Source organism: Sodiomyces alcalophilus (genome assembly GCF_042370955.1).
Source record: "Sodiomyces alcalophilus JCM 7366 unplaced genomic scaffold ACRALscaffold_11, whole genome shotgun sequence".
In the NCBI taxonomy this organism is placed as follows: domain Eukaryota; kingdom Fungi; phylum Ascomycota; class Sordariomycetes; order Glomerellales; family Plectosphaerellaceae; genus Sodiomyces; species Sodiomyces alcalophilus.
In genome coordinates this window covers 327,904-352,513 of record NW_027263542.1, presented here as the reverse complement: position 1 = coordinate 352,513, position 24,610 = coordinate 327,904, and the positions used below count along the sequence as shown (strand labels likewise).

Below are 24,610 nucleotides of genomic sequence, written 5' to 3'. Positions count from 1 at the left end.
GATCGTCACGACCTCTTCCACGCCTATGGATATCGACTAAGCGCTATCGTGTTATTGATTAATGCTAGTTTTAACGATAATCTTAATAATAGCTTATTAATGGTTTGAATTGGCGATCGTATTGCTGTACCTAGGTACTTTGTGTGTCGTGTGGTCTAGATAATAAAAGTTGATTGGCTGCGAAAGTGGGTCCCACCGGAACTATAGTCGGAATATCCAAGGGCAGTCGGAATATTCAGTCTCTAAATCATCCAGAGTAGTACACGTGTACAGCTCGATATATATACAACGTACTTCGTATAGTATAGTGATATAAAACGGATTTTATCCAGGATAGGTCGCTACTATATTAAGCATATATAATGGGACTGACTAGAAGGCCTAGACGAATTGATATTCGGCCTAGAATCGTGGCTTTTTCGTGGGGTATGACAAAGCCGCTAAGCTCCCTAAGTACCACACCTCCTGCGTATGTATAAACGTATGTACATAGGTACATCTTAAGCAGTACGTACTCGCAGGATCATAACTCCGAGCCTTTTTAGCTAAGTTCAAGGGCCGAATTAATGCGTTAGTAACGAACGTCAACACAATAAGGATAAGGCAGATGGATTAAATGAATTAGAGGTAGTAAACGCCTAAGTGATGGGTGATGAAGCTGGATAATGTATAACGTACATAGAAAATAGGTGTGGTACTTGGGGAGGCTGATGAATTTGTCATGGCCCCACTTCCACGCCACGATTGTAGGCCAAATATCAAACTGTCTAGGCCTTCTAGTCAGTCCCTATATAATCTGTCTTGTCCTAGTCAAGTATGCTTATTATATTACCTTCAGGGGCTGCACCCTAGATACTGTAATTTTTAAATCTTGAATTAATTCGCCAATACTGTACCCGAGGCTTGACTGTCGTCCTAGACACCTGTTGTCGGTTACCGATTCGACAAACCGAGGATTCTTGAACGTGCCAGGATTGCATCTTTCATACCGTTAATAAGGCAGGCTATCACTGAGCTTCGCGGCTTTTACAGGCTGGGCGAAGGACAGGGGCACGAGATCCGTGTTGCAACTTGTTATAATTGCCCTGCTGCACATCCTTAATACAAGGAGTTGAGACGGGACTGTCTAAGAGCAAGCCCAAGGGAGCCCAACTGGCATACTTCGTAGTCCCCTCCGACACATCCTAGTCTCCCAGCCAGTCGAGATGTGCCTCCCTACCCGTTGCGGCCAAACGAACGCTCAACACCAAAAACTCCTCCAGCCAGCCCTTGGGTGGCGGACACATCTAGTAGACACACGAGGGAGAGCCCTCCAACAACTGACCGGGGGAGAGTATCTCTTAAAACCCCGTCATAAGAAATCACAGGTCTGCCATCTTCATAGATTGCCAGCATACCCCCCAATAGCGGCAAACTGCTGCTGATAATCGCGGAGGCTAGCCCAGAGCCTCAACTCCTCCTCCTCATCCTGCTGCGTCATGCTCTGCTCCCCGAGATTCCCGTGCCCCGTCCCCTCCAACTTGACAAGGACGTCGATTAACCGCCCGAGCGCGCCCTCCGACTTGATCGCCAGCGGCCCTTTCCTCTCCGGCGCATCGTTGAGCAGCGTCGACGCCACCTGTCGGATCTTGTTAATCAGCGACCCCCCGTTCGGCTCCAGGTTACGCTGCGAAATGGCGCCCAGCACATGCAGGAGGTTCTGGACAATGAGCTCCCTTTCCGCCGTCATGAGCTCGAACACGCGCTCCGCCTCGGCCTCCTCGGCTTCCTTGGCCGCGCGGCCTTCCTCGGTGCTTTCGTCCGGGACCGTCTTGTTCGCGTCGGCCAGGTGCATGTCGCGCAGGTTGAAGTAGAGCTCGACAAAGTACGACCGCGTGGCGAGCTGCGACACGAAAATGTTGGCCTTTTGGATCTCGTACTGCAGCTGCCGCCGACGCTGCGTGTTGCCCTTGATCACGTTGCGGACGTCGTTGGCCGGCTGGTGGCCCGGGTACGCCGGCGGTACGTACTGGAAGTCGCCGCCGCTGTCGAAGCTGTCGAACCCGCCGGCGAAGGCGTTGGACGGGTCGTGGTTCGGGTTGAGCTGTAGCTCGGGCGGCAGGCGGTCGAGGATGTCCTTGGCGGCGATGAGGGCGTCGCGCAGCATGGCGCGCTGGTCCGGCCACGGCAGGGTGCTCATGCCGTAGACGAGCTCGACGCTGACGATGGCGTTCATGGTGGTGTATATTTCGACGGCGAATCGGAAGCCCGTGAGGATGGTGACGGTGTTGTTTTCCGAAAACTGAATCTCGTTGGCCATGATCCACCGATCGTCCACATTCTCGGGAAGCGCAGGATACGGCAGGCTCGGTGTCGAAGGGGGGATGACGAGTTCGGCATGGGAGACTCCTAATTGGGAGAAGGAGCTACAAATAGTCAGCAATGGAAGCAAGAGACGGAGAATGGTAAGGGGAATTACCGAACGCCGAGAAGAAGGCACCAGAAAATCCGCTTGCCAATCTGATCCTTAATGTGGTGAAACGGCAAGGGATCGGTGGGGTTGGTATCGTGGCCCCCAAAAGTCGGTAGCTCGCCCGGGTTCCTAGGCCGGTGGAAACCCAGTTCCCGGATCAGGGTCAGGCACTCGGCGGTAAAGTAGCGGTACAGGTTGACGTTGAGGGTATACCCGGCGGCCAGCCCAAGAAAGTAGCTCGTGGCGGCATCATCCAGCGTCTTGGGCTGCTTGGCCGCCCAGCGCGCGCCGCGGGTGTCGAGGGCAATCTCGCGGCACTTTTCGATCATGACGATGGCGCGCGGGAACAGGTGGGTGCTGTGTTGGGACTTGAGGTGCTGGCGCGCACTCCGCGGAAACGACGCGACGAGGACGCCGATCATGGACGCCAGCAGACTCAAAAACTCGGGGTTGGTGCGGTCCTGGCGGTTGGCAAAGGCGTCGCGGAAGGTGGGCTCGTGGGGGAACGGGCAGAGCGGGTGGATGTAGGTGAAAAAGTCGTCCACGAGGAGCTCCAGCACCGGCATGGGCGCGATGGCTTCGGCATCGTGACGCGGCGCGGGGCCCTCGGCGATGGAGACGAGCGTCTGGGCCGCGTTGTGGGGAGACGTCGTCGTCGTTGTCGTCGTCGAGCCGGCCCCTCCTCCGGGACTGTAGCTGTAGGTTTGACCGCCTGGACCGGGACCGGGACCTAGTCGAGGTCGCTGGGCGGCGCGGGCTGCCTGGGCATGTTTGTTGGGGGGCCCGCGGCGTTTCAGTGCGCGGTTGAATGTGCAATCCACCTGGAGATCCTGGCACGGTTTGCAAGGCGGGCCGGATTCGTCGCACTTGACCTTGCGCTGCGAGCACATGTCGCAGGCACGTCGCAGGCGGGTCAGTTTCGGGTTGGCGCTCTGGTCTCGTGTCGTGTCGCCGCCCGCTGGGATTATGGGTGCATAGACTAAGCCAGCCATGGGCGAGGCGTTGGGGGTTGAATGGCTCACGGGCATGGGGCCCGGCTGTTGAGGGGTCGGCCCGAACTGCTGTTGTTGGGGAGGGGGGTGCGGAGAAGTGACGGCGAAATGCTGCTGGACATTCTGCAAGGCCTGGGCGGCATCGGTGGCCGCCTGGAGGACCTGGAGACCATTGGTGGCGTAGAGGTGGACCTGCGAGGTCGAGTGTATGGATTGTTGGTGGTGATGGTCTTGGTGATGATCTTGGGGGTGGTCCTGGAGGTGGTGGGCTTGGTGGGCGGGCGTCTCGGTCGGAGGCAGAGTCTGGTGCTGGGGAATCGGGGAAGGATAGGTGGCGGTCGCAATGGCAGCAGCGACGGCCGCGGAAACTGGCGTGGTCGAATCGCCGTGGGCAGATAATGATGTAGGCCCGTCTGTGGTTGTAGGTGTCGCGGGCCTGGCGTCTGGTTCTTGCTTCGTCAATGGGGTGGGCTGGTGTTGGTTCTGGTGGTTCTCGTGGCTTTGGTGATGTTGTTGCTGGTGCTGCTGCTGTTGCTCCTGTTGTTGCCGCTCCTCTTCCTCCTCCAGCTTCTGCTGCTGCTCCTGCTGTGACGGCGTATCTGCGGATGGTGTCTCTTGAGGCTGCGGCTGGATCTGACCTTGCCCTTGGCCTTCATGAGGCTGGGGCTGGTGTGGTTGATCAGCCATGGTCGGGTTGGCGGACGGCTGGCTGATCGTCGGAGAAGCTCCGGGTGGTCGGTTGGAAACCCTCGATGGATGCAGGGGATTCGGGTGGTTCGGGAGTTTCGGTTGCTTGGAGGACGTTTGCAACTTTCATCTCCGATGTTTTGACGAGACCGGTGGGTCGTGATTCAAGTCACATGCTGTATCACGTGACTGTACCACCTGTGTATGTAATCACGGACCACCATTCTCTTCTCCCGTGGAAGAGACTCGATTCTAGGTTATTAAAATGCTCGACACAAGTTTACTCGCGACGTCCCGACATTCTATTCTCCTCGAGCATCGGCCAACTTTTGCCAAAGCCCGGCTGACCGGCTGACCCAAAGTTCAGAGTCCCTTAGCCCGGTGAAGACGGTGAAGCCTCAGCAAAAATCAAGACTGCGGAATCAAGACTGCGGAATCTCATATTCACATGTCTCCCGAGTCTCCTGGACAGGTCGGCCAGCTGCACTTTGCCAGTCTGCCCTGATAGTTCCACGGCACCGGCTCCTTGACGTACGCACCCACAGACACGCGTTTGCCCCAGTGGTCTTCTCTACCAAACTCGGCCGGTGGCGTGAATGGTGGACCATCAACCCGCGACGTCATGAAACCCAATCCATGCCGCCCCTCGATACCGAACCCGGCAAGTGCTGGGAGATCTGCCTTGGCGTGCAGAAAGCGCGGGCTCCCATCTCGCCTCCCATGTCCGACCATTGCTGACCCAAGGAAGGGATTTGATATCAGCTATCGAAAAGAGGAAGGTCGCAGGACAGCAAGCCGCCCATAATAGGGCTCTGCTGTTGGTTCGTGACGTAGATGGCGCTGGATAGTCGTCTTGAGGGTGATGCCGAGTGTGTCCTGCATTGGCACCCTCGTCCCCTGAGTCCCTCCCAGTCATATGCGAGACATGCGTAAACGACCAGGACCCGGAACGACTTGGTCTCGACTGGGTTCGCTTGCACGGCAAATGGCGGGTATGGCGCAGGCCAAGCCTGTGCTGCGACCTTGGCCCATTACTTCGTACATGTGCGAGTTAACGTACGGGAATCAAAAAGTTATGAAAGCACACGACGTTTTCAATTTCTTTACTCGAATCTTATAAGCCAGTATTCAGAGCTTCCATCGGATTATCAGACAAGATCAGGCACAAATCAAATGGACGAGAACGCTCACGGGTCTATCTATCGCTAACCGGGTATCCAGTTCCTCTCCGATTCCCTGAGAGGACGGGCTGTCGATCACTGGCCAAATCGTTCCACCCACCACCTAAACACGCCGATCCGCACTGCCATACCACGAGGATTTCATCTCCTGTAGCGCGTGCTTTGTTCTCCTTCCTCAACTGGCCAAGAAGCGAAGCTCCACTCATCAGGGACCATCGTCGTGTCGATCCTCGGGTTTCCATAGATGATCGCGGGTGGCGCGGTGATCTCTAGCTCTTGTGGGAAAGAGACAAGCTATGATATTGACGAACAGCCGAGGTGTTGGGGCTATGAGAGGGAGAGGGCTGGAGTGACGGGGTGATAGAGAATGCGCACTATGGCAACTCCTGTCGAAGGGTATATAAGACAGGTCGAGAGACCTGACGGGTAAGGCGACGAAGAGGACAAGCAGATTATCTCAACTGTGTAAGAATCCCCGACTGCCAAACCGACAACTCTGTAATTCGTATTCTCTCATCCCGCCCATACCCAACATGGCCAAGGTCTCTACCCTCACCATCGCACTCCTCACCATGGCCTCCCAGGCTCGCGCGCAGTGCGTCGGTCCCGAGGTTAACAGCGCCAGCATCAACCTCATCAAAGAGTTTGAGGGCTGGTATCCCGACATCTACGTCGATCCCGCCGGCTATCCGACCGTCGGCTACGGCCACCTCTGCTCCGACTCGAGCTGTTCCGACGTGTCGTACTCCATTCCGTTGTCCGAGGCGGACGGCGAGAATCTCCTCCGTGACGACATTACCGTGCGTTGGCCCTTTCTTCTTTCCACTTTTCCCAAGAAGAAGAAGGAGAAATTACTAATGTCCAAAGAACTTCCAAAACTGCATCACCTGGCAGACCGCCTCGTCCGTCGTCCTCAACGCCAACCAGTATGGCGCCCTCGTCTCGTGGGCCTTCAACGTAGGCTGTGGCGCCTCTGAGTCTTCGTCGCTGATCGCCCGCCTCAACGCCGGCGAGGACCCCAACACCGTCGCCGAGGAGGAGCTGCCGCGGTGGAACCAGGGTGGCGGCCAGGTCCTCCCCGGTCTTGTCCGTCGTCGCGCCGCCGAGGTCGAGCTGCACCAGATTCCTACTGACGTGGCCGCCCTCCCTGCTTGTTCTTAGGTGCTGGCTTCGTTGCGGCGAGAGGGTATGGACACCTATGTGAGCAGAGATTGTCGCGATTGTCGTCATGGTTGGTCTAATGTAGAAGAACGTTCGAATTCGGGATATGTATACTGTCAAAACCACGAGAGACCTTAATCTTACCCTACTGCATCTGCACCGTCAATCAGTCCCTCGACCGTACGCCCTTCTGACGCTGGGAAAGCATCGTGATACCTGGCCCTCCAAGCAAAGATACAACACTGCAAACAGGAATTCAGTCGCTTAGAGCTCATCACGAGGCGCCGCCTGCTCCTCTCCCTGGCCCCCTTCCTGGCCCCCTTCCTGGCCCTCCTGCTGCTCCTCTCCGCCCTCGCCAAGATCCCCAAAGGGGCCCTGGCCATCCAAGTTCATCTCCTGAATCGGCACCATGGAATGCTGGCCGGTGAGTCCATCGTTGATGAACCGGGCGATGACCTCGGGGCTCCTGTCCTCGTTGGTGTAGAGCATCATCTGCATGGTGGCCGGGTTCTGGAGCGCCATGGAAGGGAAGTCCCTGTTGGGGAGGCCGACCTCGGTGACGATGTCGCCGAACTGAAGAGGGTTGGAGACGACAATGTCGAGCTGGTCCTGGAACTGCTTGGCGACGTCGAGAATGTCCTTGGCGAACTTGGCGCGGGATTCCTGGTCGGCGTCGAAGTAGTAAAGCACGGCGCGTTTGCCCTGGGCCAGTCAGTACGAAAGGCTGGAGAAGTAATGGACAAAAGTATCCTCGAGAATTGAACCCACCTCGATGAAGCCCTGGGCATTCGGCATGGTCATGGTCTTGACCAGCCTCTCGCCGCAGTTCTTGACAAAGTTGCGCATGCCGTCGATGTTCTCGAAAAAGGCGTCAAACTCGGCCTGTCGCTTGTCGACGTTGTTGTAGCACCGCATCACGGTGGGCGCGTCCTCGCCCTCCTCGTCGATCGAGTTGTCCTGGTCGCGCCCGACAATGGCGAAGCTGTACCTGTCGCTAAACTCGGTCGCCAGGTCGTGGAACCGCCTGTACACGCCCCTGTTGGCGTCCTCGGGTCGCAGGTGCAGGATGAAGGTCACGTCGTCGGATTCGGGGAACGTTCCCACGGTGGTCTCGTCGAGGCTCCCGACGACGTGGCGGAGCGAACGCTGGGTGAATTTCACGATCCTGCGCGCCATTAGTACAAGGGTCTCTTGAGCGCATCACCCGTGAAGTCATCAACGTACTCGCCGCCGTTCCGGGGCCCGCGGTACCGGGCGTACATGGTTCCGCGGCGGTACAGCCTCACGCTGGGGTAGGTCCGGACGTCATGCTCCAGGCAAAGATCGACCTCGGCCGTGCAGTTGACCGAGAGGTAGTGGTTGGGAAGCTGTTCCTTGATGAAGGGCCATTGCCATTCGAGCATTTCGCTATCGAATCTACCTGGGGTTAGAATGATGCCAATGGGCCACTGCGATGAGATGAGAGGAGCTTGAGAAGGGACTCACATGTTGGGCTACACGCAAGGAACCAGAAGCAACGGTTAGTGTCATGATGCCAATGGAGAATCAAGATCGTCCCGTGTGGAACATGAATTGTAGACATACATCAGTGACTGGAGAAACGCGCAATGGTTAGCATCATGTCTCAACGGATGGGGTCCAACCATCAACTCACATGCGACAAGGTTGTAATCCCTCTCCTTCAGGGCCTTGTTGAATTCCTCGGCGTTGACATGCTCATAAGCAGACCACGGCTCGACTTCAGGCTCGGGCTCATGGCCTTCAGGGCGAAGGTTGGGCCTTGGGACATCCGTTGGCACCGGGTCGGACGACGCGACCAAGGGCGCAAGCAGCAAGCTTGCCCAGCAGAGCTTGACGAAGCTTCGTGTCGCCATTTTGTTTCGTGATCCTACTGTTATCCTCCTCGTCGTGTTCGTAGATGGTTCAAAGTGGTCAATTCGGGGGGAGGGGTGGTCCGGAGCTCCCTAGCTGGCAGAGTTGGCGTCGTGAAGGTCGTAAGAAATACAGAAAAAAATAAAATCAAAGAAAGACGACAGGCCAAAAGGTGGAAGAGTAGAACCGGAGGGTAGAGGGGAAAAAAAGGTGAGCGGATACCGTGTTCGACAAGCTGCGTGCGGTGAGCGTGCGTCCTCGACTGGGGGGCAATGGATGTGATACAAGTGTCCTCCTGGGTCCTGAAGCTCTCCTAGGAGCTAGCTAAATCCCTTGATGCCATCGTGTCCTTTTCTCCTTTGCTCCCTCGGTCCAAAGGTCGAGACGCATGACACACCGTTCGCGCCCTTGGCCCTCCAATGCCGGCAAAACGGGAAGCAATTGGCAGCGAAGAAAGCTCTGGAACATTGGCTTTTGCCTGGAGCTTCCCCTCATGCCACTTAACCGGAAAGGATCAACGGAGCGCTTCTGGGAATTCCGGTTGCAAATCCGGGGTTAGCCTGGTTGCCAGTCCGTGGGTCCGTCCCGTTACAGACAAGGGGTCCGTTCAGCCTCTATTCGCATTCCTCGCTTTGGATTGGAGCGTTCGGCCCTCATGGCCCCATGGTGGCACCACGGGAGAAGAAAAAGGAGGGTCCATCCATGTCCTTTCGGTGTCGAGAGGCCAGCAAGCCAGCACGGCAGACAACTTCGGGTCTAGCTTCGCCGCCTTGATCCTTGGCTTCCCCCCTGACTATTCCCCCACAGGCTGCAAGGTGGCCCAAAAGGATTCGACCGTTTGATTCGCTCTAGACCGGACCCTGTCGTCGTGGGTACGCTGTATTCTCCCGGTCGCAACCACGTCTTGGTGGTTGGGTGGACTGGCGAGCATGGGTTCGGAGCTGGGTTCCGAATAGCCTCTTTGAGGGAGGGCTCTTGTCTCGACATGCATTCCGCCTTTGTGATAAGCTTCCTAGCCCTTTTTCCTCGGCCAACCCGGCGCATGGGCCGAGCTAGGTCCAAGGTGGCCTCAAGTCAGTTATCTTGACCTGGGACGGACGCTTTCATCCATCCTGCCCCCTCCATCTCTGTCTGAAAATCTTCCTCTTGTCGCAACACTTGACAAGTTGATTTCCCTTGTTGATTTCCCTTCTCGTCTTCCTCCCTTTCTTCATTCAATCGATTGAAGGCTTGGTGACGCCGGTGATTGTTGCCGTCTCTCTCCCTCTCCCGTCCATTTCACTTCCATCACCATGAGGTCGGCTCTTGTCGGCGCGCTCTTCGCGCTCGCCACCGTGGCCGTGAGCCAGGAAGACGGCGCGCAGCAAGTCTTGGAAACGTACAACCTCGACGACTACGAGTGCGAGCACACCGGTTACCAAATCTCCATCCTCTCGTATGACCCCGCCATCATCTACATCGAGAACTTTGTCACCCCGTTTGAGCGCCAGCATCTGCTGAGAGCAACGTGAGTTGAACACCACTTCCTTTTCCCTTCACCGCCAGTGGTCAGTCGAATCCTGACATCCCCCAGCAACGGCACCTTTGCCCGCTCCAACGTAGCAGGCGCAGAAGGCGACATCGTCTCCAACGCACGCACCTCCTCCTCCACCACCGTCCCCTCGGACGCCGTCGCCGCCTGCATCGCCGAGCGCGCCCGCCAGTTCCAGGGCCTCCACATGCCCGTCACCCACATCGAGCCCATCCAGCTCGTCCGCTACAACGTCGGCGAGCAGTACCACTTCCACACCGACTGGTTCAACAAGGAAGCCACCAAGCCCGGCGGTCACGCCGACGTCGGCCGCGGCGGCAACCGCGTCTCCAGCATCTTCGCCTACGTCTCCGTCAGTGACGACATTGTCGGCGGCGGCACCTCCTTCCCCAAGATCAAGCCCCCCGGCGGTGACGGCTGGTGCCGCTTCATCGAGTGCGACAACGACTACGACGCCGGCGTCACCTTCCGCGCCATTGAAGGAAACGCCGTCTTCTGGTCCAACCTGAGGCACGATCCCGCCGGCCAGACCATTGGTGATGTCCGCGTCCTCCATGCCGGCCTGCCTGTCATCCAGGGCCAAAAGGTTGGCATGAACATCTGGACAAAGGAGGGCCACTTCAACTAAGCAGCGCAGTGCGCGGCCTAACGATGTATGCGTAAGGGTAGCTGAGTGGATAGTGGACGGTGGCGGTGGACGGTGGCGGTGGACGGTGGACGGTGGGCGGTGGTTCGGATGATTCTAAACGATGAGCTTGAGAGCAGGGAAAATTGTTTTTGATAATCGCTCCAGGAGGACGACCACCGGCGTCTTGTCTTTTGGGAGTTTCATGTGCCAACGCTTTCTCCGAAATAAAAGTCAAAAAAATTAAAAAGAAATGATGCATCAAGATATGGTGCGCTCGTTCCTCAGTCGTTCCTCGGTCGCTTGAGCTGGGGTTTTCCTGGTGTCGCATTTCGTGTCGCATGAGTGACCCTCATCCATCACCACCTCACTGATTCCGCTTCTTCTCTCGAAAGAATCCGCTCAACGCTCCCATCAACTGCGGAAGCCCTCCATCTTCACTCTTCTCCCTCACCGCGCCGCGAATCCACCCCGGCAACTTGGCCCGGATCCTCTCGGTTCCGTACCGTCGATCGCACAGCACAATGGCCGCATAGTCCCCGCGGTGCCGGATCGCCCGGCCGATGCTCTGGTTGACCGCCCTCATACACGCGTTCTCGTAAAAATCCCGCGCCGCCTGTTTCGCCGCCGCTGCCGCTTCGTTCCTGTTCATCGAGCCCCCCTCGTGCGAGGCGTCCGTCAGACGTTCCAGCGTCATGGCCTCGACGTATTCCGTCTTCGCCTTCCACTCTGGTGACAGCATGTTCGGGTACGGCAGCCCGACGATGACGACGGCGCGACCTAGACGATCGGAAAAGTTGATGCCCTCGCTCATCTTGCCGCCCACCACGCTGAGTAGTAAAGCACCCCGCGGCTTCGTCTTGTCCATGTCGGTCGTCGATGATGGTCCGCCGCCGAGAATGGCAGCACTGTACGCCTCGAGAACCTCGTCGCTGGACCCGTCCTTCGTTTCCCGAAAAACGGCCTTGCGCTCTTGCATCCGCTCCCAGATGGACTTGGGCTCCCCCTGCTGCCTCGCCTCCCATACGGCGACGACCTGGTCCAAATACCCGTAACTGGGGAAGAACACGACAACGCCATCCGGTACCACCGCACACATGTTCGAGATGGCCACTCCGAGCTGGCTGATCATGGTCTTGTCGCCTCTTCGCTGAAAGCTAAACTCGAACGTCGACGTTGCATCCCCCGCCCGTGCAGCAGCCAGCGTCCAGACGCAGAGGTTCGAAGGGGGGATGACGTGACCGCAGCTCAGCGTCGTGAGCTTATCGCCCGGTAGGTAGGGAAAGAGGTGGTTCCTGTAGTCCCCGAACGGCGACATGGTGCCACCGGCGAGGATGACCGCACGGGCAGTCGTGGCGATGGATGAAAAGGCATGCGTTGGGGAGAGAAGTAGGTAGGTGAGCTGCATATCGGGTACCGGTCCTTGGACCTTCTGATAGAAGATGCGTCCTTCGGAGCTGAGATTTGTCAGGGATACGAGAAACGAGTGAAGCGTATGAAGGACCGGCGTCGGTGATTTTGGTGTCTTTTTTCCTTTGTTCGTGTCCTTCTCTTCCTCGACGTGCGCGGCATAGCTTTCAATCTTGTACGCGAGCTTGGACGCTTGGATGTATGAGATCAATTTGAACAAGTTGATCTGGTCTACGCCTTTCGACCGAAGAAGTTCTCTCGAATCGACGATGCCTTGGTCATTCTGTATGACGTTAACGAATTAGCGAGTCTTTTGAGAATACCCGTGCCCCTTCGCCTGATCGCTTCACATACCTTGAGCTTCATTGCACCCTCCATCCACTCGCTGAGGCCATCCACAACCCTGGCTACTTGGCCAACCAACACCCGGTTCTCGCCCTTGAGCCTCTTGCCAAACCTCTTGACGTAAACTCCCAGCATCTGGCGGGCTCTCCTCAAGTCGCCGAGGCGGATCTGAGATGCGTACGCGTTGGCTACTGCGTCCATGATATTGTGCGCCTCGTCAATGATGACGATATTGCCCTCCAGCTTGATACCCAGCGCATCCCGGGCGGTCTTCTGGAGAAGCAACGGATATGGCAGGGTGATGATTTCGGTGCCTGCGATGGCCGCCCGCGAAGCGTAATACGGGCACACTCCGAGGGTCTTCCCGAGGTGGTAGAGGTCTTCAATGTCGGGTAGCGTGGCGTGCGCCGTGTCTCGAAACTGATGCGTCTGGCTCAGATTGTCCTCCTTCGGGATGTAAGGACACTTCTGTTTGGATTTGGCCTGCTGCAGCTCGGAGCAACGATCATTGATCGCGGCTTGGGACCCTAGGCGGGCTACTGATGGGTTAATGCATAGCTTTTGCCGCGAGGACAGGGGCAAATGCTTGACCGGTTCTGGGGCACGCTCCATCTTATCATCTTGTTGACCGATAGATGATGGAAGAGATGACGGAAAGACGGGACGACGGAGCTCAGACACAAATTGAGACAGCTGAGAATGGGTTCTTGAAGCGTAAAAGATCTATTCAGGGTCATGTTATCGAGAGAGCCACGATTCTTGGAGTGAGAAAGCCTGCGCACCTTGACGCCATCCTCGACCGTGTCATCTTCGTCCTCCTGCTTGGTGGTCGAGTGGCCTATTCCGAAGAGATTCAAAGTGTCTCTCGTCGCCTTGCTAAGACCAGCAAGCACGTCATCATCTTTCGAGTCGGTCGACTCGTTGACGTCGTCCAGAAGCCACTCGGCATCTGCGTCTTCGTCAAGGGCCTTCGGTTTGCTAGCCGAAGGCTTCTCGCGGCCGTCATCTACGCGACGCCGCTTGCTACTGCGCATCGCGTCCGCCTTCTCCTTCAACCGGATCCTTTCAAGTCGCTGCTCCCGCTCCTCCCATTTCATGGAAAGCTCGTCTCGCTTCCGGCGGAGCATCTGCTCGACGATCCAATCGGGCTCGTCCTTGAGTTCATCGCCAACGGTCTGAAGGGACACCTCGTACTGCTTCGACTTGTGGTTCCTGAGCCACGTGAGTGCGGCACAGATGAGTGAAAGCGACTTGCCCTGTGTTGGTGTGAGTAACGGCGAGATAAGAAGAAGATAAGGAGAATACTCGCTGTTCCCGTGGGACTTTCTAGAATGCCAATCTGCCCCTGACCAGTTTCCAGAACGTCATATGCCGTGGTCATAAACTGAGTCTGGACATCGTAAGGCGTGTATGGATGGTGGAAGTCAATGGCATCGCTCGAGGATGTGTTGTCCATTTCTCTGTCACAAAAGTGAGTCGAACATGAAGAAATCAAGACATGGAGGACCGCTGAGTCTGACGGATGGAGTGCTGCGAGATGGAACTCTCGGTGAAGGGGAATCCAATCGCGCTGCTTCTGCTCACCGAGTGCCTGTGCCAAGTTGGCCCAAGCTCGGTTGATGAATTACATAATGGTATACAACAGTCATGTGACGACAGATACAAATATTAAGTAAGCGCTTAGGGCAGATAGCCCTTGGTCCGCTTAACAATTTCTGCCACACTGACGGACCCACAATTCAAGCCCCGATGGTCCACTCACCCGCCCACGCGAAACCGCCGCCAACACTCACAAAGAGAGAATTTCTCTGCCGACTGCCAAAAACACCTTCGAGACGACCTCGTCACTAACCACAGCAGTGCGACTTACCACACCACCGTCGCCATGCCTACCCGCACTTGTAAGACCCGCAAGCTGTACGTTGTCCCGAAAACCCCTTTGCTTTTGACGATCACATGAACGATTCAGACGGGGCTGGGGAGGGGGAACGACGACCAGAGATGGGCTGGATTTGGAGCACGCAAAGGGAGGGTGGAACGACGCCAATTTTCAACACAGAGGATGGGGAGAGTCGCGATACGAAAGGCATTGGAAACGAATTCGAGGAGGAATCATGGCAGCTGACATTTGCGTCTCAGTCGCGGCCATGTCTCGCACGGCAAGGGCCGTATCGGCAAGCACCGCAAGCACCCCGGTGGTCGTGGTATGGCCGGTGGTCAGCACCACCACCGTACCAACCTTGACAAGTACCACCCTGGTATGTTCTATTGCGACTGTTGGGCTGTGTTGGCTGTGTTGGTCGTGTGATGGCTAATGTCGTGCAGGTTACTTCGGTAAGGTCGGCATGCGGTATTACCGCAAGCAGCAGACGTATGTGAACCCCGACGATCCGCGCTGAATCCCGATCCATCGACAGACTCGGACTCGAGACCGAATGTGCTTCTGGCCCGAATATCTCGTGCTATCGAACTCGGCGAAGAGGATCGGACGCATCTCAGATGAGAAGGGCGAGAGGTGGAAGGAGGCGACGAACCAACCCCATGAACGGGAAATACGCTCGACTCGACGACTACTGGTCAAGGACGGCGATGAAGGCTATTTGGCTGGGCTTGTCGACTGGTGACCATTCGATACATAATCCCACGACGCACAGAGCACAGAGCACAGAGCACAGAGCACAGAGCACAGAGCACAGAGCACAGAGCACAGAGCACATTCGGTCCGACTGAGCTAGATGGATGGATGGCTATGTTCCATGGACGAGACGCTGACTATCAAACAGTCATTTCTGGAAGCCCGTGGTGAACATGGACAAGCTCTGGAGCCTCATCCCCGCCGAGGAGCGCGAGGCCTACCTCTCTGGCCAGAAGAAGGACACCGTCCCCGTCATCGACCTCCTCCCTCTCGGCTACTCCAAGCTTCTTGGCAAGGGCCGCATTCCCGACATTCCTATCGTCGTCAAGGCCCGGTGGGTCAGCCAGCTGGTGCGTATTTCTTTTTTTCCTTTCTCTCACCTGTCCACAATGCTGACAAGCTACGCAGGCTGAGAAGAAGATTACCGAGGCCGGCGGCGTTGTTCAACTGGTGGCGTAAAGGGATTAGAGGAAAGAAAGGAAATCGGAAAGCATGGGGAGGATAAGCCGGACTGGAGGGTGCCGGATGCAACGACGGGCATGCCGCGTCTGTTTACCGCGGCGGGACGGACCGCCTTTATTTGTCACTTCACCTTAAGCCGGTTGGGACAGGGAAACGGGCCAAATGGGAATGGCTTCTCTCGCATTGCATGAAGAATTTTGACCTTCCATGGAGTTAGACCGAATGAAAAAGGGTTGATTTCTCCATGCTGTCATGTCACGCTTTACGTCTTGCATGGCCGCCGGGGTATGAAGTGGGTGCCACGCCGTTGGTCACGATTGTCATATATGGTATTATACATATGAGTCTTTTTCGCATGACTTGATCGCGATCTTGACAAATGCTAATTACTCCAACTCCCTGGCTATTGACTACAAAAATGAGCACACCTCGCCCACTGAATTGTGCACATCTGGTATACAAGGCGTACAAATCATTGGCTTTATGCCACCAAATCCATCTCGTCGTCATCGGCCTGGTCACCGGTCACGTCTACCGTGTCCCTCTCCGGGTCTGCTTGACGCAAAAACTCGTGCTTCAGCGCATCGCGTGCGCTAATCCGCTTGGCCGGGTCAAGCTCGAGACACCGTTCGAGGAACTCGATGGCGACCTTCTCCTCGGCGGTCAGAGGCTTGCCGGCCGGGTACCCGTCGGCCGAACTGCCAGGCGAGCGGCACGTCGACCACAGGATGATCTTGTCCAGGGTGAAACCGGCGGCGCCAATGGTGGGGATGCTCGTCTCGAACATGCAGCCGTGGATGAGGCCGGCGTGGCGCATGCGCCTGTAGCCGAAGATGGTGGCAATCTCAATCATGGCCTCGACGTCGTCGGCCGAGTTGAAAAAGGGGAAGCGCTTGCTCAGGATGGTGAGGAGGATGACGCCGGCGCTCCAAATGTCAATCTTGGTGGTCTGCTCGGTGCACTTGAAGAGGACCTCGGGGGCGCGGAAGCCGCGGGTGCCGGCGCGGTTGGCGCGGCGCGAGGGCCGGGTGTCGTTCTTGGGGCAGCCCTGCTGCGGGCCGTTGAGGGCGGCGACGCTGTTCTGGACGCGCTGCCTGCGCACGTCGCGCTGCTCGTGGCAGAGGCAGGGCTTGGCGTCGGTGCCCTCGCGCTCGGCGAGGCCAAAGTCGACGAGCACGCCGCGGCGGGTGGCCGGGTCGTAGAGGAAGTTGGTGGGCTTGATGTCGCGGTGGAGGATGTGGTGGTCGTGGACGAAGCTGAGGGCGGTGAAGAGGGAGCGCAGGTAGATGGCGATGTCGGGGACCTTCATCTGGCGGAAGTAGTCGCGGAAGTCTTCGTGGCGGAAGTAGGGCAGGATGGCGACGACCTGGTCGGTGTAGCGGAAGGCGGTGATGAGCGGGCAGACCGAGTTGGAGTTGCGGAGGTCGTGGAGCAGTTCGAGCTCGTTGAGGATGCGCGAGGGGGACGAGGTGACGTAGATTTTCTTGATGGCGACGAACCGCGGCCGGCGTCGCTGCGGCTCGCGGGAGACGGCACGGCTGGTGTCGTGGTTTGCACGCTTTAATGGCGGAGGCGTCCATTTGCCCACCTGGTTGTCCCTCTCTTCCATATCCCAGACGTTGTCGTATTGGTCGTACAGGAGGTCTTCTGCCTTGTATACGGTGGAGAAGGTGCCTGAAGAGGTTGCGATGTAAGCAAGAGTGCATGTAGCGATGCTAGAAGGCCAACTCAATGACAAAGATCAGAACAATGCAGCCTTTACCTTCACCAATGCGTTTGATCAGGCGATACTTTTGTCGAAAACCAGGGAAGCTGTCCTGAAGACGTTCCATTTCATTCTGGACGCCTTCGTCGACGGTTTCCCCGTCGTCTGAGCTGTAATACGAGTTTTTTTCAGCCGCCTCGTCGTCCTCTTCTTCGTCGTCCACCTCGTCGTGCTCCTCCGCTTCTGTGGGATGTTCCGACTCTGCCATCATCGTATCCTCGGTGCGAGGAGCATCCTCGTGTATCTCGAAGGCGTCGCCCCCTCGTCGCCGTACCGAGGTCATGGCGCCGTCTCGGCCTACGCCACCAAATTCCGGCGCGAATTGAGGGGATGCTATGGGGGTTGTCGCAAGAGGCGTGATCCGTCAGAAGTTACAGTAAACGGTCGGGGGTTCGCCGGTTGTCTTTCAACGGTATGACGAAGAAGTGATTCGCAAAAAGGAACGAGACCTGTCCCTGAACTTGAGGGACTTTCAGGCTAGCAGAGTAATTAGAATGGAATTGTGTCGGTTTTTTTCTCTTTTATTTCGTGTTCTGTTGTTAGCAGGTTGGTTATGGTGTTGATGACTTTGTCAGCAAAGGATCCCTCGAGGCATTGGAGGGGTTCATTGAATCTGGGAATTCTGTTTTCTGTGTTCCAAGGTACCTTGTACGTTGTACCTCGATGATGTGGGGGATGCGATGCGGGGACACGCTTCTAAACGCGTCTTCCACGCTTTTCATTCGTGTGACTGAAGAAAACAAAAACATTGGTTGCCAGGCACTGCACAGCCACGTGCATCTACTTCGTACTGTACGTACCAGTCTCAGCCACTGACAGGGCTTATGCTGCGCGATACCGGTACTCCTGATAAACAGCACTACCCCACTTTCTCCACCGATATCGCCCAAGGAAACGGAGCGGCCGTTGATGAAACCAAAACAACAACAAATGCCCCAGGCATTAGAAGCTGCAGCATCGAGACAACCCACTCCCACGCCCCTCCACCCCGCCGACCCCTTTGCGTATTTCCGCCGTCGCACCATCGAACGGGAATCCTTTTGTTCGTATTAACTACACCATACACCTATTTTGCAGGCTACACCACCTCTTCTGCACAAAACTGGGGCCGACCGGCTGGTCTGACGCCTAGATCCTGCGACCATCCGGCCTCGTTTACTGGGACTACTCTCCCGTCTCTCCCGTCTCGTCCTCTTCCTCTTTTTTTCTGCCGCTTCTTTTCCTCTTTTGTTTCTCCCCTCTCCAGGGGACTCGCGACGACCATGGCTATGGAGTCGATCAACTTCGACATTAACGAAGCGTTAAAGCATTACATGAGTGACCCGGCATCCATCCCCACGCCCGAGGCCGACAGTGCCCTATTCGATTGCGAAAATGAGCCCGAGACCCTCACCAACAAAGTCGTCGATCCGGTCCTCAACCGCATCGTCGATGCCGTCGCCGACAACCCCGAGGCCATCACGCGCCCTTCGGCCATGGACTCTATCCAGTTTCTACTAAAGTGCGCCCCCATATCCCCGGTACCCCTAACCTCATCACTATCAACAGTACCCCCTACCCCTCTCAGCACACACAAACACACATCCTCTTCCGTCTCTTCTGTCTCCCACAGCCGGCCACAAGACCAGCTTTCTGAACGTTGCAAACCTTCCAGACACGCCTCGTATATTCCCGCCCATGCGCTCAGCAAGCTCTTCGACCTCGTCATGTCTGGCCTCTCCGCCGAGGCCGACGCCATCAACGCCGACCTAGAGTCGCCCGACGACCAAGAAACTATTTCTCACCACAAACAGCTCCTCGAGATCTACGGCTTCCTGCTACAATGGACAATCTCCGCCGTCGAAACTAAAGCCGCCGAGAAGTCCTCCACACAGCCCGTTGCCCGCGGCCGAGGCAAGCCCAGGAAGAATGCGCCCAAGGATCAAGACGCCGCCTGGGACTCGTCCGCTCAGCTGCAGTCTGCCCTCGACATCATGGTCAAGGTTCTCCGGATCAAGCTTTCCAAGATCTTCCTCACCACTTCGGAACGCGACACTTTCATCGGCCTATTGACTCGTCCTGTTTACATGGTCCTCGAGAGCGAACAGAGAGTGAAGAGCACGAGCATCCGGATGTATGCTTTCAAGGTGCTCTGCACCGCCGTCAAGCATCACGGTCACGGATATGGTAGGTGCAGGTGCTGCAGTCTTTGTTTTGAACTTTGCAGGCTCAGGGTGGCACTGATGAGAGTATGGCGTGTCATGCTGACGCTTGGTGTCTTTCGTAGCCGCGCAAATCAACATCGTCCAGAACCTGACCTATTTTGAGCATCTATCGGAGCCCATGGCCGAGTTCTTATACATCCTCGCGGATAACTACGATTACCCCCAGCTGGCCGACGAGATCCTGCGCGAGCTCAGTAACAAGGAGTTCAACAGTAACGACACCAAGGGGCCCAAGTCGGTGTCCCAGTTCATCGTCAAGCTCTCCGAGCTGGGGCCACGGCTGGTCATCAAGCAAATGACCATGCTTGCCAAGCAGCTCGATAGTGAGGTTCGTTCCGAGGTCCAGCTTGCGGTCGTTTAGCAAAAAGGAGCCGGGGAATAAAAAGGTCGCTAACAACAATCCCAGTCTTACACGCTCCGGTGCGCCCTGATCGAGGTTTGCGGCAACATGGTCGTGCATCTCAGCAAGCAAGAAGAGCGGGGAGAAAACCACAAGTCTCAGCTTAATGCCTTCTTCGACGTTTTGGAAGAGCGCTTCCTCGATATTAACCCCTACAGTCGCTGCCGGACCATTCAGGTCTACGTCAAAATCTGCGAGCTACAACAAAAGTTTCCCAAGCGGAGACAACGGGCTGCCGAATTGGCCTGCCGCAGCCTCGAGGATAAGAGCAGTAATGTACGCCGCAACGCGGTCAAGTTGCTCGCCACACTCATCAAGACACATCCCTTCACCGTCATGCACGGCGCCCAGCTCTCGCGCAAGGACTGGCAGGCCCGGTTAGACAAGGTGGACGAGGAGCTCAACTCGCTTAAACCGCCTGCCGGGGCGCCTGACCTGGACGGCAATGCCAACAACACGGTAGATAGCGCGCTCCTGGATGACCCTACGCAGATGCCCGAGTCGCCGCAGAAGCAGCAGCCGATGACAGAAGAACAAAAGGTCGAGGCCATCCGAAAGGCACAGGAAGAGGCGGCAACTTCGGAAGCCATCGAGAAGCTCACCCTGACCAAGAGGTACTATAGCGAGGCGCTCCGCTTCATCGACGTGCTCCACGAAGCCACCGGCATCATCTGCCAGCTCCTCGGCTCCAAGAACAAGAGCGAGGTGATCGAAGCCATGGACTTCTTCGAAGTCGGGGACGCCTATAACATCGAGCAGAACAAGGTAGGCATCCGGAGAATGCTGCGACTCATCTGGACCAAGGGGAACAGCGACGAGGGCAGGGGCGTCCAGACCCACCTCATCGACACGTACAGGCGGCTCTTCTTCGAGGCGCCCGACTCGTTCAGCCCCAACGACGCCGCCAACTACATTGCGCGGAACATGATCAGCTTGACGTTCGGGGCCACCCCGGCCGAGCTGACGTCGCTCGAGCAGCTCCTGAGCACCATGATGAAGGGGGGGATGATCCCGGAGCTCGTGGTCACCAAGCTGTGGCAGGTCTACGGCGTGCAGAAGCGGGAGATTTCGCCCAAGCAGCGACGGGGCGCCATCATCGTGCTCGGGATGCTCGCGACGGCCAACCCGGAGATCGTGGTGGGCGAGATGGAGACGATGCTCCGCACGGGCCTCGGCGCCCACGGGCGAAACGATCTCCAACTCGCCAAGTTTACTTGCATCGCACTGCAGCGGCTCAATCCGACGAGTCGCCAGGCCAAGGACTCGAGCGTCAAGTTTTCCCGCCTACCGAACGACCACGCCGTCCTGGCCAAGCTGGCGGCCATCACCGAGGTGCCGTCGGAGAGCAAGGAATGGTACGGTGTGGCCGAGCAGGCCATCAATGCGATTTACTCCCTCTCCAAGCACCCGGACATTCTCTGCTCGGAAATCATCCGCCGGAAGACAAGGCGCGTCTTTGCATCCCAGTCGCGGCCGGTCTCACGGGACGAGACGCAGATGACGACACAATCGGCAGCAAGAGAGGGAGGGGCGGGACTAGGAGGGGATGCGGACGGCAGCCAAGCCACTCTGGCCGGCCAGCCCACCCGCAAGCGCGATGCAGCCATCAACCTTTCCCAGCTTTTGTTCATTGTCGGGCACGTGGCCATCAAGCAGATTGTTCACCTCGAACTCTGCGAGCTCGATTTCAAGCGGCGCAAACAGGACCTGGAGAGGGACAGGATGACTGGGTCGGCTGGGCAGACAGGCAAGGATGGGAACGGAGAGGAGGGGAAACAGGATGCGGATGACGATCTCGACCTGATCGGCGGCACGACAGAAGACGACTTTACGGATGCCATGGCGGATATTCGAGAGCGAGAGCTCCTGTACGGACCCCAGTCCCTCCTGGCCATTTTTGGCCCGCTGGTGTCGGAGATTTGCGCCAACAACACGACGTACGCGGACAAGGGCCTGCAGGGGGCGGCGACGCTGTGCCTGGCGAAGCTGATGTGCGTGAGCTCGGAGTACTGCGAGGTGAACCTGCCTCTGCTGATCACGATCATGGAGCGGTCGACGGACCCGACGGTGCGGTCGAACGCGGTGATCGCGCTGGGCGACATGGCGGTGTGCTTCAACCACCTGATCGACGAGAACACGGACTTTTTGTACCGGCGGCTGGCGGACCGGGACGCGTCGGTGAAGCGGACGTGCCTGATGACGCTGACGTTCCTGATCCTGGCGGGGCAGGTCAAGGTCAAGGGCCAGCTGGGGGAGATGGCCAAGTGCCTGGAGGACGAGGACCGGCGGATCGCGGACCTGGCGCGCATGTTCTTCACGGAGCTGAGCACCAAGGACAACGCCGTGTACAACCACTTTGTCGACATGTTCGGGCTGCTCTCGGCGGAGCGGTCGCTCGGCGAGGAGAGCTTCCGGCGCATCGTGCGGTTCCTGCTCGGGTTCGTCGAGAAGGACCGGCACGCGAGGCAGTTGGCGGACAAGCTTGCGGCGCGGCTGAACCGGTGCGAGACGGAGAGGCAGTGGAACGACGTTGCGTTTGCGCTGGGGCTGCTGCCGCATAAGAATGAGGAGATTGCCAAGGCTGTGGCGGAGGGGTTCCGGGTGGTTCAGGCGTCTGCGTGAGTGCAGGAGGTGGGCATGTATGGCGTGAGGTTCGAGTGTGCGCTCTGTCGAGTGTTTTCGTGTTCCCGGGCGCATGGGGTTTGATATCACTTTATGAGGGCAGAGACGTTTGATGGAACGATGTATGGATGGGCGTAATGAAGGCATACCAATAATCTGTTTATTCCCGTTTAACGTCGGTCTTATCTTAGTGAATAAGGGTATGATATCTGGAGCTTTGCTATTCCTTTCTATATTTCCGAAGAGTAGTAACGGGAGAACAATAATGTATTCAAAACAGAGAAACGAAGAACCGTCTGTGGAACTAAAGCAAGGGAGTTAGATGGTAGATAATAATAGTATACTAAGTAGTTTACCAAGTCTCAAGGGATTTAAAACATCAGAAAGTGACTCTAGGTCAAGGCATAGACAAAGAAGCTGCCTAACAAAACTACCTACCGCCAATAGTCGAATACGTAGAGCGTTTTCTTTGGCGATACAGCACAATGGAATTCAGCTTGGCGATGGTGTCATGGATCCACCCTTTGCTGGCCACGTAGAGATCTTACTAGCGCCTAATCGGGCAGATGATATATCTTGGCATACACGAAGTCGATATACGATCAGCCCAACCTACACAAGGAGCTTATAACTTGTATCTAGTACCTCTAACGTTCTTTATCCCATATAGGTATCGTAGGTAACGGCGTTCTGCTACACCTTCGCGGACAAGTCCTACATTGCCATTAGCTGGATTCATTTAGTCTTCCATTGACTTACATTGACTTGAAACACTGGGAATGATCTTAACTTACACGCGTTGGGCTTTCGACAGTGTAAGAACAGCTACAAGGCTCTCTATTATACCTAACAAGTTGATAATCCACTAAGCATACAACGTTATACCGTGAATGACTCTGGATTCTTCGCCCATGCCGTCTTATTCCAAAGAAGCTCTTAAAGGTATATATAACTATTAGTAGTATTCCGTCTATAGTCTAGGTCACGTTTATTAGCATCCATCGATATAAATACCAGGCGTATATCAATTAACCTATATAGAATCGTCAAACGATTCATTCTTATACCTCTAATAAATAGTAGCTATAATAACTAATCTTGTTCTTGAAAATACACTTTTACAGATACAGTTGTGGTGACCCACAAGGCCACATCCCTACAGACGGCGACACGCGTCAGCAGCCGGGACCCCGCAGTTCAGACAAGGAGAGGGCGGCTAAGTACAAATAGGACGCGGCATCCCACCTTTTTCATTCCTTTCGCCTTTTTGGGTTGGTTTTATTTTCCTGACCGACGGCATACCGGCAGCAACAAGCGAACAAGCGAACAAGCTTCTCCCCCACGCCACTACCAACGAGCTTTGATCTTGGGCCAAACAATTTACGGCCATTTGGACCTGTGCTCCTTTTCTCTCATCTTTGCCCTGGAAATATTTGCCGAGCCAGGTTGGCACCTACTTATCCATACCCTTCGCATATTGAAGTACCGAGGTACGGTACTTTGACGGTACTTGGGTAACTTCTGGGTACTTGCGCATCTCCTGTCTCCACACTCCACCGTCACTGCCTTGTCTGGTTGTGGTGGCGTCACTGCTGTGGAGTCGGCACGGTTACACTGTGGAGCCGATTGACGGAAATTCTTAACTGCGACTTCCGACTTCCGATAACCGTCACCATCACCATCTCATCTCCATCACCATCACCACAACACCACCACCACTACAACACGATCGCAATCGCGATATTAGGAAACTTTGTATCGTCCTAACCACCACGATTCGCGCGATCCATTCCCCTCAGTATCCGACGCAATCCTCCACACTCTCACATTGCAAAGCACTGAATCTCGCAGATTCTCCCATTTCGGAATAGCTTCCGTTGCTACCCAAGCTACAGCACATACACGCGTATCCGGCTTCCTACGTAGCTACTGGCCCCTTTCACCGTCCGTTGCCATCCCTCAGCATCATCACCAGATACAGATACGACTACACGGGACAAAGAAACGAACAGGGACATTGTCGCTACAACCGACACGGTTTTCAACCCCCCATTGCATCGCGTCTTTACATCCTACAAGCTTGACTTGTTCATCTCTTCCGAAGCACCCCTTGTCCAGAAGGCGAATTCGCGATTCGCGACCTTCGACACCGATCGCGTTCTGCCACCCCGGCTCGATGCCATGGGATTGGAACCTTTACCGACACCCATTCTGAGTATCATCGGGAAGACTCCCAAGGTAATGCCAACCCATCACTTCATCCATG

The 24,610-nt window shown here is 56.3% G+C and overlaps 10 protein-coding genes across 10 annotated transcripts; 5 read left to right on the top strand and 5 right to left on the bottom strand.

The window, feature by feature from the left end:
- Positions 1 to 1,378: 1,378 nt before the first annotated feature.
- On the bottom strand, positions 1,379 to 4,131 carry ACRALDRAFT_1066339 (uncharacterized protein; the record flags this gene model as incomplete). The annotated part of the gene is made up of 3 exons (XM_071017327.1): positions 1,379 to 2,405; positions 2,459 to 2,913; positions 2,998 to 4,131. 3 exons carry the CDS (start codon positions 4,129 to 4,131, stop codon positions 1,379 to 1,381), a joined length of 2,616 nt encoding a protein of 871 aa, XP_070870898.1.
- Positions 4,132 to 4,839: 708 nt separating this feature from the next.
- On the bottom strand, positions 4,840 to 5,595 carry ACRALDRAFT_2038092 (uncharacterized protein). Its single transcript, XM_071020847.1, is given in 2 exon segments — positions 4,840 to 4,887; positions 4,901 to 5,595. The coding sequence occupies 1 exon segment, from the start codon at positions 5,516 to 5,518 to the stop codon at positions 5,327 to 5,329; it is 192 nt and encodes a 63-aa protein (XP_070870897.1). The 5' UTR covers positions 5,519 to 5,595; the 3' UTR covers positions 4,840 to 4,887; positions 4,901 to 5,326.
- Positions 5,596 to 5,884: 289 nt separating this feature from the next.
- ACRALDRAFT_1037743 (glycoside hydrolase family 24 protein) lies at positions 5,885 to 6,473 on the top strand (the record flags this gene model as incomplete). Its single annotated transcript, XM_071015072.1, has 2 exons — positions 5,885 to 6,112; positions 6,180 to 6,473. 2 exons carry the CDS (start codon positions 5,885 to 5,887, stop codon positions 6,471 to 6,473), a joined length of 522 nt encoding a protein of 173 aa, XP_070870896.1.
- Positions 6,474 to 6,737: 264 nt separating this feature from the next.
- Positions 6,738 to 8,347, bottom strand: ACRALDRAFT_1059035 (uncharacterized protein; the record flags this gene model as incomplete). The annotated part of the gene is made up of 4 exons (XM_071015967.1): positions 6,738 to 7,175; positions 7,242 to 7,638; positions 7,698 to 7,893; positions 8,128 to 8,347. 4 exons carry the CDS (start codon positions 8,345 to 8,347, stop codon positions 6,738 to 6,740), a joined length of 1,251 nt encoding a protein of 416 aa, XP_070870895.1.
- Positions 8,348 to 9,379: 1,032 nt separating this feature from the next.
- Positions 9,380 to 10,859, top strand: ACRALDRAFT_1083803 (uncharacterized protein). The gene is made up of 2 exons (XM_071019515.1): positions 9,380 to 9,852; positions 9,919 to 10,859. The coding sequence occupies exons 1-2, from the start codon at positions 9,638 to 9,640 to the stop codon at positions 10,502 to 10,504; spliced, it is 801 nt and encodes a 266-aa protein (XP_070870893.1). The 5' UTR covers positions 9,380 to 9,637; the 3' UTR covers positions 10,505 to 10,859.
- On the top strand, positions 10,626 to 10,846 carry ACRALDRAFT_213800 (uncharacterized protein; the record flags this gene model as incomplete). The annotated part of the gene is made up of 2 exons (XM_071024139.1): positions 10,626 to 10,708; positions 10,768 to 10,846. 2 exons carry the CDS (start codon positions 10,626 to 10,628, stop codon positions 10,844 to 10,846), a joined length of 162 nt encoding a protein of 53 aa, XP_070870894.1.
- ACRALDRAFT_1078306 (uncharacterized protein) lies at positions 10,855 to 13,712 on the bottom strand (the record flags this gene model as incomplete). Its single annotated transcript, XM_071018760.1, has 4 exons — positions 10,855 to 12,194; positions 12,266 to 12,979; positions 13,039 to 13,512; positions 13,566 to 13,712. 4 exons carry the CDS (start codon positions 13,710 to 13,712, stop codon positions 10,869 to 10,871), a joined length of 2,661 nt encoding a protein of 886 aa, XP_070870892.1. The 3' UTR covers positions 10,855 to 10,868.
- Positions 13,713 to 14,141: 429 nt separating this feature from the next.
- On the top strand, positions 14,142 to 15,350 carry ACRALDRAFT_1059032 (60S ribosomal protein uL15; the record flags this gene model as incomplete). The annotated part of the gene is made up of 5 exons (XM_071015966.1): positions 14,142 to 14,173; positions 14,396 to 14,514; positions 14,582 to 14,627; positions 15,040 to 15,241; positions 15,300 to 15,350. 5 exons carry the CDS (start codon positions 14,142 to 14,144, stop codon positions 15,348 to 15,350), a joined length of 450 nt encoding a protein of 149 aa, XP_070870891.1.
- Positions 15,351 to 15,900: 550 nt separating this feature from the next.
- Positions 15,901 to 17,401, bottom strand: ACRALDRAFT_1014247 (uncharacterized protein; the record flags this gene model as incomplete). The annotated part of the gene is made up of 2 exons (XM_071014727.1): positions 15,901 to 17,027; positions 17,116 to 17,401. Coding segments are annotated over 2 exons (1,413 nt in total), but the record flags the coding sequence as incomplete, so codon positions are not given.
- Positions 17,402 to 18,054: 653 nt separating this feature from the next.
- ACRALDRAFT_1053216 (uncharacterized protein) lies at positions 18,055 to 22,612 on the top strand. Its single transcript, XM_071015768.1, has 4 exons — positions 18,055 to 18,619; positions 18,773 to 19,284; positions 19,385 to 19,650; positions 19,729 to 22,612. Exons 1-4 carry the CDS (start codon positions 18,381 to 18,383, stop codon positions 22,342 to 22,344), a joined length of 3,633 nt encoding a protein of 1,210 aa, XP_070870889.1. The 5' UTR covers positions 18,055 to 18,380; the 3' UTR covers positions 22,345 to 22,612.
- The last annotated feature ends 1,998 nt before the right edge of the window (positions 22,613 to 24,610 follow it).

Coding starts and splice junctions, on each gene's coding strand:
- ACRALDRAFT_2038092 (XM_071020847.1), bottom strand. CDS start 5,518: ATGAGTGGAGCTTCGCTTCTTGGCCAGTTGAGGAAGGAGAACAAAGCA.
- ACRALDRAFT_1083803 (XM_071019515.1), top strand. CDS start 9,638: ATGAGGTCGGCTCTTGTCGGCGCGCTCTTCGCGCTCGCCACCGTGGCC. Junction 9,853..9,918: donor CAGCATCTGCTGAGAGCAAC/GTGAGTTGAACA, acceptor GACATCCCCCAG/CAACGGCACCTTTGCCCGCT.
- ACRALDRAFT_1053216 (XM_071015768.1), top strand. CDS start 18,381: ATGGCTATGGAGTCGATCAACTTCGACATTAACGAAGCGTTAAAGCAT. Junction 19,285..19,384: donor GCATCACGGTCACGGATATG/GTAGGTGCAGGT, acceptor TGTCTTTCGTAG/CCGCGCAAATCAACATCGTC. Junction 19,651..19,728: donor CCAAGCAGCTCGATAGTGAG/GTTCGTTCCGAG, acceptor CAACAATCCCAG/TCTTACACGCTCCGGTGCGC.